The sequence below is a fragment of the Leuresthes tenuis genome, unplaced genomic scaffold, assembly GCF_036924035.1.
Source record: "Leuresthes tenuis unplaced genomic scaffold, fLeuTen1.0.hap1 SCAF_24, whole genome shotgun sequence".
Classification (NCBI taxonomy): domain Eukaryota; kingdom Metazoa; phylum Chordata; class Actinopteri; order Atheriniformes; family Atherinopsidae; genus Leuresthes; species Leuresthes tenuis.
Window position 1 is genome coordinate 3,992,405 of NW_027325378.1, and position 13,146 is coordinate 4,005,550.

A 13,146-nucleotide genomic window follows, 5' to 3' on the forward strand; every position below is an offset into this window, starting at 1 on the left:
AGAGGCCCCGTGGTGCTGCTTTTGGTCTCATTCTACTTTTGAAAGGCAACAAGGGAAGTAAAGCAAGTCTTCACACCTTTCCCAGATAGCAAACCAAGCACAGACAGTTTCCTTTAACACCATCACATTTTATTTTTCACCTATTTAATAACTTTCACAAGCTTGTGCTAATGAGAAAGTGCCAGCACGTGTTGCTTGTTGTCATAGAGGTCTACATTTACTTTTCACAGTATTATATCCCACTGAAATTACAGAAGGTAGCACACATAGCAGCTCTTAAAAAAGGTTGCCACTCTTTTTACTATCATTTTGACGTGATTTCCAGCAATAAGCGGTGAACCTAAAAGCTAGCCACACTTTTTGGGCCAGTGTTTGCACCCCAAACGCAGCTATTTATTGTTTTATTGTTTGTTCGCCACAATACTTTTCTCAGGCATTCATAACGAAACAGGACTCCAACTGCATCACAAACTAAGTGAACAGTCCCACGAGTCTTTACACTAACCAGCGTTAAGCTGTCTCAGTCAGTCGCTGCCCTGTCGGCTCACTTCAACACTTGAACAGCAGAAGGTGGCGCTCTTCTATGAACATTCAAAAACAGCTGCTCTTAGATCTCATTCAAGTAGCGTCTTCAGTCTTGCTTTCACCTTTTTTGCTGTGGCCGCGTTCAATTGGAAAACGCAGAACGGAGGTCACGTTTTTCTCACTGTAATGCATAAAGACTGGAGCCATTCAGGGACCAAACGTAGCCAGTGTTAAACTAATATATGCCTTGGCTCCAATTCAATGCTCGATCAGACTAAAGCTACGAAAAGCTGAAACAAAACATGAACTACATCAGCAAAACAGGCAAGCAGCCACAAAAAGGTGAAGGTGTAGTCTAACCATTATTACATTCAGTGGTGTCACCGTTAAATGAAACGAAACCTTGTGTTTTTGTGATAATTCACATTTCCACAGTGTTTTTGATCGTTTTTCTCACTGTACAATAGTATCAATAAGTCAGGTGGTTGATCTGGAACCAGTCTGGTTCTGCGCAGTAAAGGAATAGACTGTCATTTTGGTTAATACACTTTTTTTTGCCAGAACAAGTCTTGGCAGGGCGACGGTAACTTCCAGGAGAATCGTCCTGGTTGCCAGGCAACTGCTTAGAGCCAAGAAACGGCGCGTAACGCAACCAGCAAAGTAAACAAATGAGGAAAGAAGATGTTCATAAGTGAGCGTTAGTGGGGCTGTTTGGTGCATTTTGTTACCTTTCTTCCAGGCGAGCTGTTTCCAGTCTCTGCTGCGGCTTCATGTCTAACTGTCAGACATCACCGTGGTATCAGTCCTCTCATCCACACAGTAAATACGGGGCCCAATGTTTAAACCTCTGCATTTAACTCTATGATTAAAAGTTAAATGTCTTGAAGGGTATGACTTATAATCTGTATTTGAATAGTTGTACATTATCTGGTGGCTTATATAATATGACTATGTAAACGGAGCCTGCTGAAGTCAATTTGCTCCGAAATAAGTCAAATCTGATAACTCTGTGCTCATTTTCATCTATCAGGAAACTTCTTTGAGGATACAGAGTCATGCTGTCTTTTACATTACCAGTCACATTGTTCAGTTATGATTAGATTACAATGCATCACAGATCAGATTTGAGTTCACAATCATCACTACGAGTGTCTTGCCTCTGTGATTGCCCACTGAAATGGCAAACACATGCTCCAGGTACCTTGTTGTGTGTGCCTCATGTGTGACAACAAATTTGTGAAACCACTTGGGAGATTAGATTGAGACACACAAACAATTCTGAAAAGTAAGTTAGGTGACTAGAATGACAAACGTTTGTCCATTTCCACAGTAAAAGACTGAGAAGCACCAGAAACGGCAGACGGATAGCGTTTGCTATGATAGCAGCTGTTGCTAACAGGGCTTTTGCAGGGCTGCAGGTAAACGTCGACCTTGTGTACATGCAAAACAGCGCATGGAATCAGTTTTGTCAACTATTTCTGAAGTGAGGCAGCTAAACGTTGCAGGATGATGTCATCTGGCAGTTTCCATATGTATTATATGTCACATGCACAGTCTGCTTTGATCTCTTTGCTTTTCTCCAGTAAGACGAAGCATTCAGCTGTGGTCCATATAAAAGGCTTTATTTTGAAGTACACCGACCATTCTTAAGCACATTCCTGGGCCTGAGACTGTCTTGGTGGGCTCGGGGGCTGAGAACCACAGTTCCCCGCACCACATCGTTTTGCTTTGTGGTCCCTTGATATTTTTGTGGGCTTTTGATTGCATATTTGTGGCCTCTTCATCGTGACAACAAATGTGTGTATAAGGCTGTGCTGTGCAGGGCCCACGGGGAGATTTGTTTTTATGATAGTGGTGGTGGTTCACCTGACTGTTGTCAGATGGCCAAACATTTACTTTAAGTGAAAGACACTGCAATGACTGCAGTGATTTTGGTTATTTTAACATCTGCTCAATCAGAGAGAAAGTTCAAAAAGGAAAGTCTCTGCATTTGTCGTTCGGTGGCACTTGAGCATGAGATAGTTAGCTTGCTTGCTACTTCTGACTTAGCTCACACACAACAGACAGACACAGCGACTGTCTTCTCCATAATGTAGCTAATCTTTGTGTTAGAAGATGCCAGATTTAGCACCTGTTGCTTTTTTGAACGAGGATAAATTTGCTGAGGTAGCTGAAACGCTGTTCCTCTCTCATGCTGCATAGCCACACATCAAACATATATCTGATCTAAAACGTCAAAATAAAAATTTTAATTTATGTCAATTCAGCCTCGTACTGTAGGGATAACCATAGTTTGGCACTGGAGGGTGGACCACGATCTGTATTGATCTGGATAAATGCTGCAGTGTACGATCTGTTGCAGCCTCCATTTAAACTGAACTGCCCTCACTGGGCTCTGATGTTGACTCCAGTCCATACAGTGGATGTGAGAAAGACTCCAAGTGTAAACCTTGTTCCTGTCCCAGCCCTGCTGATAACTACCCCCTTGCCTAGTTTTCTTTGCTGCTTTTATCCTCTTTGATTCCCTGGCTCAGATAAAGGCTTCCCCACTACCCCACAGGCCCCAGGATGCCTCATGAGCTCCCTACGATGTGAGCAGTTGTCGCTGGGTACCGTGTGTGTGATGTCCCTCCCCGTCAGCTTGTATCACCCTCCTCTCCGGCTCAACAAGCTGCTCTCACCACTCCCTGGCTGCTGCACCGGTGTGTCTGCGGCACCAGCAGGAGTAGGTAGACGCTACTGAGCTTGACCTTTGCAACAGCGCCTTGTGCTCTATGATTCTACCCTATTTTACAGTGAAAGCCACGCAGAATGCTAATGAAGTGGCTTTCATAGCAGCATGTAATGCACACTCCAGTATAATTATCTGTGGGATTACCCTGCTGCCCATGATGCATATTGTTTGATTATTAAACCAAATTACTGTTGTTCAGACCACCAGGTTCTCAGTAGCAGGTCAGAAATGACTCATGATGCATGCTCACCAAAATATCTAACAGCTGCTGGAATTAATAACAGCTTCTGCACAAATAAAGGAGTTTAAAAGCAAGATAAATCCAGATGAATCCATCAGATGTTCTACACTTATTTGTCCTTTATCTGGGTTATTTGCACTGGAAGAAATTCTTTTGTGAGTGTAGCAGAACTAGCTAACTAATGCCGCTTGAATGCAGTTCGAATTACAAGTTGAAATAAGTCCATCTATTACTTGGATGGTTAGTCAGACTGCCAGTTTGGAGGACGTCTCTATAAATAAGTCAGACTCACCATAAGGGCTGTGTCTGTGCACTTGCACATCCAGTGATTTGAAGCTTTTTGGCATGCTGGCTTTCCAAAAAGTTACAGAGCAGAAAAACACACTCCAGATTACTTTGCACCAAAAGCGTGAAACCAGAACAGGATCGAAACTGTGACTTGTCTCTTCTCCGGTGGCACAAACATTGCCTCAGAACATTGCTTATTCAGCAGATGATTTGCAAATATTTAGTCACACGACCACCCTGCAGGAAACCTTAATCAGGACGTGTTTAGCAGCGCTGTAAATGCTTTGCTAAGTGGCTGGCTTTCTGCGGCGTTTTCGCTTGCTGAAATATGTTCGTCACCAGTTCGTGGCGGAGGCTGTTTAGTTTGAGGTTCTTTAATGTATGTTTCTGCGGGTTTGATGTGACTGCAGCTGATTCCAGGCTAGTACACTTACCCAAGGCTGAGTGCCAAGGCATAATGAGACATTTGGTTGTGATATTCAGAATCTGACAGAATGCATTAAAGCCAAGCAGACTGCAGATGCAAAGAGAGCAGCCAGGCCAAAGTGATGACTTTCCATTTCCTCCCCACTGTATCATATTTCGGTTTGCTTCCAGCCACACAAATGACCAAATTGTGCAGCAACTGTGCCTTTGTTTGGACACAGACTTCTATTGTTTGTCATATTAGATACCCGAATACATCTGACAAAAGCAATTACTGTTTATGCCACTCTTTTTGCCTGCAAAGTGTTGAAAAATTTAAAGCTGAGTGGGAAAAACTAGCTGTGGCCTCATCAGTTTTCCCTCTATTGCAGACGCCACATGAAGAATTCATTTCTATTAAGGTCATTTTCTTGACATGGCAGGACCTTCCATGTCACCGGAGGTCAGGGCGTCCCGCCCAGATTCTTTTTTACAGCAGCATCGTGCCGTTGTGTTGCCAAACAAACACACACCGTGTGACAACAATGATCTGAGGGAACAAATAATGTGACAGCCTCTCAAGCTCCCAGGCTTTGCCCGCAGCTAAATGAATGAGATTTTTTACGTTACTGAAAGGGTCAGATTGAGCCTGGCCACAGGGTCAAATTTAAAGATATAGAGGGTCTGACGTTTTACACTCCTGCTGATTTGTTTGCTGTGTCCTCGACCAGGAGAACTACAAAAGCAAACAAAATTAAAGATAAATCAATGCACATAGGAAAAAACAAAAGAGACCCTCTTAGAAAGGAGCTCGCAAATGAGTTTGTGTATATTCGATGTGCATAAGCAGATCTCGACTACACGTCTATGAATAAGTAATCAGTCTGTTCACATCCTTCAGGATTTACTAACAAGAAAAGCAATCAGACACATGAAACTGTAAAAGAAAAGAGGCACTTGAAATTCCTGAGTGAGACACTGGCCTTTCTGTTGTTTTTTTTCTTTTCCACGCTTAAATGGGCAACGCAGAGCAAGCACGAAACATTAAAGCGTGGTAAAGCAGTGCTGCTCTACCCACAAGACAGACACAACAGATCACTGGGAACGCACAGATCAGACATCACAATATTTTACTGTGGACACTTGGACAAGAAATGACCCTTAGCTGAACTCCAGCAGTGTTACAAATATGCTCATTCTGATTTAGATGCTTTCCCTCAGCATCCCTCTGGCAAAAAAAACCGAGAGGAGAACAACGGGACAGTCAAATGTATCCTAATTCCAGCTGGAGATGCTAATCTAGTTCAGAGAAGGCAAGGAAATGGGCTTACGAGAGCAGACCTGGCAAATACGTGCAGATGAGAATGATTATCCTGCAGATGAGCAGAAAGATGAAAACTAATTTAATAATAAGACCAGAAAATTCCCCAAGATAACGGGGATCAGGAGACCAATCCAGGACCCATCTGGCTTGCACTGCACGCGCTGGTGCCATTTTCTCCAGCAGAAGCAGTTAATCTGTTCTGTGGAGCTGAAAGCTGAGGAGCAACATTACTTTATACCCCAAAGCAACAGTTTCACAAACACAGCCTTCAACATCAGTGCTCATTTTGGCTCTTAACTCGATTCATAGCACACATCTGTTTTGAGGTGCTCTGTACCATCTCTTGAGTTCTGCTTAATTTTTCTTCTACTTCGCACGTCTGTGAAAATATGGCACTGTTTTGTTGTACCACAAGTGAACAATAGTAACCATACAGATATTTTAGGCTTTTACACTTAGTCAAGTTGACTGCTTGGAGTTTTATGCAACCTTTATATTTTTCTTTGCTACATTTGAGAGAAATATTGTACTTTTTACTTTCCTTTTCCCGCATTACATGTAAAATCCTACAGAATATCTTTAAATATACACTCTGCTGTGTACACTGATAAGCCAGAACATTCAAATCATCTGCAGCAGTTCCTTTGGTTCCTTTGAGTTGCAGGTTGGAGCCTAAATAATAGTAATCCAAGTAAATAAGAGTAATCCCAGTTTATTGTTCGAGACAAATTGCCCAAATTTGAGCAAAGTATGAATAATCTTTAATTATACGTATGAATCCCTCAAATGTGTGATTTTTGAGGTTCACAGACACATCTTAGTCTCCGACTGAATATCTGGCAAGCTGTCTGAGCAGGAGTAGTTGGTATTTGCGGAGTTACAGCCAATAAGAGCGCGAGACATGGTGTCAGAGGATAGGACAGAGGAAAACAAGGGAAATAAGAAAAACAGCAAACACGAGAGAGAGCAACTGTGGTGTGCTGAGGAAACTGAGCAGAACGTGGTTCATCAACAGAAATCAGTCAGATGACTCGGGGAGGTAAATCTGAAGAAAATCTTGTAGTTTGTAACCCCCCGCTGCAGATCATTTGTGTGAAGCCACTATGACTTAAAGCCCTCAATCACAGGAGAAACATACTGCGTTGTGGGATCAATACAATCATGTAACAACACTGAAAATCTTGTAGAGTGAACTTGGCTTAATCTTTAATGTCTGCTCTCTGTGTAAGTCTGCACACTTGAGGATGTTATTAACCAGTTAAGCATACGTATGCCTACATTTTAGAGTCTTTAGAGGCTTTATCTTATAAAATATCACAAATAGCAAGCTAATACTTAAAGAATGTAGTTACATAATGTACATTTGGTATATGTTTTATACCCCGAAATAAAACCTAGATGCAATGTAGGTCAAGTATTTTCCTCTTTATCATCAGTTTTGAGTCAAATTTCCATTGTCTGCTTCTGCTTTCAGGCTGTACCTGAATAGATGTGATCCATAAGGAAACAGCAGTCTTGCCACATCTCATGAAAGCACGATTAGTCACTTTGTTAGTACACCCTTACATTAACTATGCCATTTGTGCTTTGCTTTAAATGTCACATGGAGGGTTTAATACTTATTTACCTGCCAAAACAGGAATCACTTTGCTCCGTCTGCTTGGACCTTGGCAGAACACCGACGGCACAGTGAAACATTTGTGTAATGTATACCTTTTCTGGAGACTGACGACAAGGCAAAGGGCCTTGTCACATCACTACCGATCTCTCCACTAAAAGTGCACATTTCTGTAAGCACAAACTACCTCTTGGCTGGAGTAAAAGGCAGCTTGTCTTCCCACTCTGTCTGTGAGCTGTCATTTGTTTGTTTCCTACGCTATAAAGGACACCGAAAATTTGCTCAACTCTCTAGAAATCAGCCGTATTTAGCTTGTCATTCTCATAGCAGACTATTGATATATGTATAAGAATACAGGTGAACTGCAAAGAATGGGAAAAAGCTGTTTTTATTTCTAACCAGAGAAAGATTCAGTCATGGTAACCTCCTTGTTTTTCATGCATGCAACAACACATTGCTAAATTGTGCTAACCCTGACCCACTAACGGTCACGGATCACTTACCTTGCCAACATAGAGTGGTTCATTTCCTGTGTACTCCTCCAATACGAAGAACTGGTTCCATACCCAGCTGCGTTTGTGTCTGTGCAGGACCTCCCAGGGGTCTGGATCAGAGTGTGGGGACTTCTCCAGATCCCCTGAGGTGGGATTCAGCCCCCAGCAGGCCCTCTCCCGCAAGGCAAACAGGAGCACCACAAGAGCCAAAGCTCTGCATACGCCTGAGCAACACCAACCCATCCTTTGGGCCCCCATCCAAAGAGCACTGAAGCCCGAAGAGGAGCAAAAATTAAAGGGGGGAGGGTCTGAAATGTCAAACCCTTCAAGGTTTTATCCGCACAGTCCTGACCCTGTGTTTCAGTAGAAAGAAAGAGCAGTCAGAACCTGAAAAGTGCGCATGGGTTGAAAATAAGTCAAGCTCTGCATTTTGCTGTGTTGCTCTTCTTTTCTTCCTGAATGGAGACTAAAAGTGGGGTAATTCCTGCCACTTTGGAGCCAGAGAGCTGACATTAAAGCTGGTTAAGAGGGTCACTGACGAGTGGGGAGGCTTTGACGCAGGCCCTTTGTAATTGGCACCTATCAGAATAGAAAGAAGGTGAGAAAGAAGGAGAGAGACAAAGACATGAAGGAGAGAAGAAAGAAAGGAATGTCAGCAGAATTGTCTCCATGACCGCAGTCACTTTAGACTGTAGATAATGTGCCTGCTGATGCAATGATAATGACATGCTCCACTAAAGAAATTGGTCAAAAATGGATAGAGTGGGTGTGGAAAACACAATAAGCATCACATGTGGCGAAGAATCAAGTGTGAGGTCAAAATGTTAATCAGGGTAAGATGGAGGAAAAAATGTCCCGGCTTTTCATTGAATGCAAGCGAAGGGATCTCACACTGAGTGGAACGATGGCTGCGCGGAATAACAATCGAACACCATTCAGCTGGCTCACAATTATCTGGGCTTTACCTCACCAAGGTCATTATTTTGTCACATTTTCTTCATAGAAGACGGTGGCGAGGGAGGCGCTCGCCACTCAACGCTAACGAGCCACATGATCTGTGCAGTGAGCCCTCATCACCGGGATTAAAAATAAATCTGAGCTGTCAGCGGGACGGCGGCCCGGCCGCTCCTGACCTCTACTCCGAGCGGCAGCGTGTTGCCCGGCCCGAGCACACGCCAGAGGTTCTGTCTCCCTGCCATCGCCGCGCTGTGACAGCTCCCCCAAGATGCCAACACAACACATGATGACTTGTCAGAGTGGACAGAAGCATTAGCGCCTGACAGATAATGTTCCTCATGTCACAACACATCCCAGCAGGCCTGAGTAGTTGTGCAATTCCATAAACTTAATAATATTGCTGATATTATCTGTCTGATAAGAGGCGCAACAATAACTTCGACAAATTCACTCGATACATATTCTGAAAGAGGTTCATGAGAGCAGAGTGCACTGGTACATTTCTACAATATTTTGAGGTGAGACATTTTAGGAGTTCTAGCAGCAGATGTTTAGAAAAGTGAGCATTTGACCGTACACATATTCATTTCCTCTCTGACCTCTCTTTGTCTCTGTCCATGTGGAGTATTGGCAGATCTCTGGATGAGGAAGGTAATTGCTTTGGCATACAGTGACCTCTTTCTTCCCACACAGATCCTCCACTTCTCATTTCACTTCCTCTCCATTCCCCCAAGTAAAATAAAAACAGCACAACACACACATCCCGTGGAAGTGATTTGCTGTACTTCACCACAGGAAAGTCATTAGCCAGCACTAATAATTAATACAGGCATAAATCACTGCTGCATGATTGTCATATCTGCAGACACCTAGATGTTTGCCTGAGGCATCATCACATGGTGGAAATTTATTCTGAAACTAAATCCTGTAAAAGTGCAAAGAGCACACAAACCAGCACAGAGCTGCACAAAAAAGCCAGAGAGCAATCCTGATCCGCGTGTGCTTTTCATAGGAACAAGTAAAAAAAACTGCACACACACACATTAACGCACAGGTTCAAAGTCGCTGCCTCTATATGACAATTTAATGGTGGAGGTGGAAAGTGGAGCAGATCTGGCTGCAGGGCAGCAGGACTTGTGAAGGCAGGTTGCAGTGATGGTGTTGTGAGAGAGAGCGGCGCAGGGTCAGTTTTATTCAACCTAATGCATGTCATTTCACGAAACTCCGAACACTACAGGAGATCCCAGCCAGATATAGGCTGCAGATAACAGTGTTGTAGTTGTGAGTGCCACAGATGGCTCAGGAAAGCAGAATAATGAGTTTCTGTTGATTTAACGTTGAGTTGATTCTAAATTATCAGGCATGTCATGCACTGGAGAAATCAATGTTTTCCAAAGCAGTTAAGTTGTTTATCATTTAAAAAAATTAAAGCGTCAAATCTAAATGAACTGCTCGACTGGCAGACTAGTTTTTTCATGAAGGCTTCCATTTTATCCTCCATGAAGCTGATTAGGAACAAGCAGAGTGTAACTTAACACAGTGCTGGTCTGAAAACATTCAAAAGTGACAAGAACACAGACAAAGGTTTGATAAAAGCAAAACAAAAGCCTCATATCTAATGTAAATATCACTTGAGGTGATTTGTTTTTGTGTTGTCTACAAGTATTAAGGGAGCTGAGGGGAACAGGCCTCACAGCTACAAGCATGAAAAGCTGTGAAAGGATGTAAAGCATAAAGAGAGCTTTCAATACTGGCACATTTTTTTTAAAAAACAACAAAAAAAACAGGTGTTTTACTTTGACATTCAATTTTAAATCCTCCTTCAATTTTCTGTGGGTGGATCAACGTGCCTGCTTGAAAGCTTTTACAATTATTTGCTTTAGAAATTTTTTTTTTGCCATCATTAAAACATATTCAGAAATCATCATGAAATATCACCAGTCTGTTGGCTGAGCCTGGCAGCCGCAGCCTCTCAGAGCGGTCAGTCCATACCGACTGCCTGTGGAGACTCATTGCTGGCCAGTGTCAAAGTGATGGAGCTAAATTAAGTGAAAATGTGAGATAATGCTATGAATGTAAAGCCTCGCAGTCCTCCCCCAGCTCAGGTTCTCTTACACACGGCGCTCTAATCCCATTTGTCAGTCTCACAACAGGATTACCAGCGCCACTGTGCTCAGTAACCAATCACACGCCTTCTCTGATCCATATTTCCTTCCATCAATGAGAGCACGGACCAGGAAACACTACTCAGAACTTAAGTTAATTATGCTTTGGGACATTTCATAAGAACAAGCTATCTAAGCAGATTCTCTTTCATTTTAGACTATTTGCTGTTAAAGCCCAACATGGATGTGGCTTTTAATGGGGCTTTGTGACACTTTGAGCTCTGTTTGTACAAAGAAAAAAAGAGATGAATCTGAGCAGTTTTCAAATCAGTAAAAACATTTTTCTTTTCTATCTGAGGATACTGGAGCACAGGGTCATCAGTGTTTTACTCAAGGACATTTGCAATGCATGCAGACCATTGCTGACGCAGGATCTTGAACCTGAGCTCTGTGGCTGAAGGGTGGTCCTCCTTCACAAGATTCCAGCTAACAAATCCTGCATTTGAATTCATCTGGCATCTCCTCAGTAGCCGACTGACGCTCTGTGCACTTCATGTGCTGCACGGAAGAGGAGGATGTTTACATATAGCTGGATGTAATCCTCTTGGTCTTAAAAAGTAGAATTTAGCTTGTTTTTTTAAGTGAATCACTTCTGAAAATGATGCCAGATATGCAGGGTGAAGCATTTCTGGCAAACAAACAACAACTGCATTTAGGATTGATTAAAAAAGGAGGATTTTAAAAGTCACTGTGGCTCATTTTCATGGAATAAAAGGAAACTATTGCTGTGATTAATAAATATTTCTCCATCTGTGAAATAATGTTTTTATAAAGTTAATTAACACATTCAGTTATTGGCGTATTTTTCCCTTAATTTAAGATATTTCACGCAGCTGATGAGTACAGTTGTCTTAATGTTCAACTCACTGTGGTTAATAAAAGGCATGCGCAAGCAACCTGAATTTCAACTTGCAAAACATGTCCATCTCCAGCCTATAAATCGGTAAAATCCACAGTATTATCAATTTCTTTGTCCTTAAACAGTGAAAGAGGAATTCTGTTTTCTATCCTCTCTGCAGTTATTAGTTTCTTGAATTTTCTCAAACCATGTGGGGATATCTCAGCCTCAAATAGGGCAGGTCTATTAAATTTAGCCAAAATCTCCAATCCAACTGTGACTTAAACCAACTTGATTGATTTTGCCGCTCAGCTCAGTGTACATATCCAGCAGGTACTCGTGTGACCCGGCTGCTTTGACCCTCCTGTTAAGCATCAATCGTTGCGCATTAGCCGTCATCACCGGCACAATGCAGAAAAAGTTCGCAGCGTGCAATTGTACGCGATCGACAAGTCGTTTTCCCTATAAAGAGGAAAAGCAAGTACCACTGATTGCGCATCCGCACAACTTTCGTGAAATAAAGCAGTGGCATTTAAAAAAAGCACATGATGGGAGTCGGGCAGCACGAAAGCGCCGACAGTAAAAATCCCCGTGAGCGACCGCCGCAGGAAACCTGTGTCCACGGAATACTAATTACATAATTACAGGATAAGCGATGGGACAGAAACGCACAGCAAACCTTAGCAGACCACAAATGAACTAAGACGCAGCTGGATTTATGAAAAACTGCGTTTGCGCTTCGAAATCCATTAGATTGACTCACCCAAAGAAGAACTTCATCACAGAAATTCTGTCCTCTTGTAAAAGTTAAGCTTTTTTTCTCTCCACACACCCCTCAGAGAATAACAGTTTATGTCGAAATGAGTTTAAAAGTTGTCATGATGAAATTAGTCCCGATGGCCGAGCAGGGCTGCTGGAAATCGGCTGCTGGATCGCGCGTAAATGCTCACCCTCGGCAAGGATGTGGCGATTCTGATTCTTCCCTCTCTCTTTCTCTCGCCTTCCCTCCCTCCTCTCTCCTGCGCAGTGCTGTCTCTGTTCAGGGAACCCCAGCTGCAGGGTTTCGGGTTATGTTTCTACATCCCTCGCGTACAGGCAACAGGGGGACGCGCAGCAGCACCGCGGAGTCGGAACACTGGACGACACAGGAAACGCTCTCATCTGAGCCAAATCCTCTCTGACTGAAGAGGATGGAGCCTGTCGAAAGAGTTTGACCAAAATAAGTTGGCGAGGAGGGAGCCAGAGACACACGCAGCGCTTTTGGCAAAAGGAATGAAGAACCGAAATTCAGATCTGCCAAGTTTTTGGCAGCAGATGGCATGTGTACTGTTAAATGGATGCCTTGGTGGTGAGAAGAAAAATCAATGCAAAATTCCTGACATCTTTAACCAACGAGAGAAATCCAGCACCCTCCCTCCCTCCCCCCCCTCCCTCCATCCCTTCACCTTGAGAATTAATTAAATCCTGCAAGCCACACGTTAAAATAAGCAAATTTCTCTGAAAAATTTGTATTTCATGCAGTTACATTCGTATTCAAACCATTTGGCTTCCATACCC

General features: G+C 42.9%; 1 protein-coding gene across 1 annotated transcript in view; it reads right to left on the reverse strand.

The window, feature by feature from the left end:
• The window catches only part of LOC140284630 (cadherin-7-like), a 118,584-nt gene extending 105,835 nt beyond the window's left edge, over positions 1-12,749 (reverse strand). The window contains exons 1-2 of the mRNA XM_072378545.1: positions 12,353-12,749; positions 7,639-8,208 (exon numbers count right to left, since the gene is read on the reverse strand). Coding sequence (XP_072234646.1) covers positions 7,639-7,887 — 249 coding nt within the window. The 5' untranslated portion in view covers positions 7,888-8,208; positions 12,353-12,749. The remainder of the gene's footprint in view (positions 1-7,638; positions 8,209-12,352) is intronic.
• Positions 12,750-13,146: the final 397 nt, after the last annotated feature.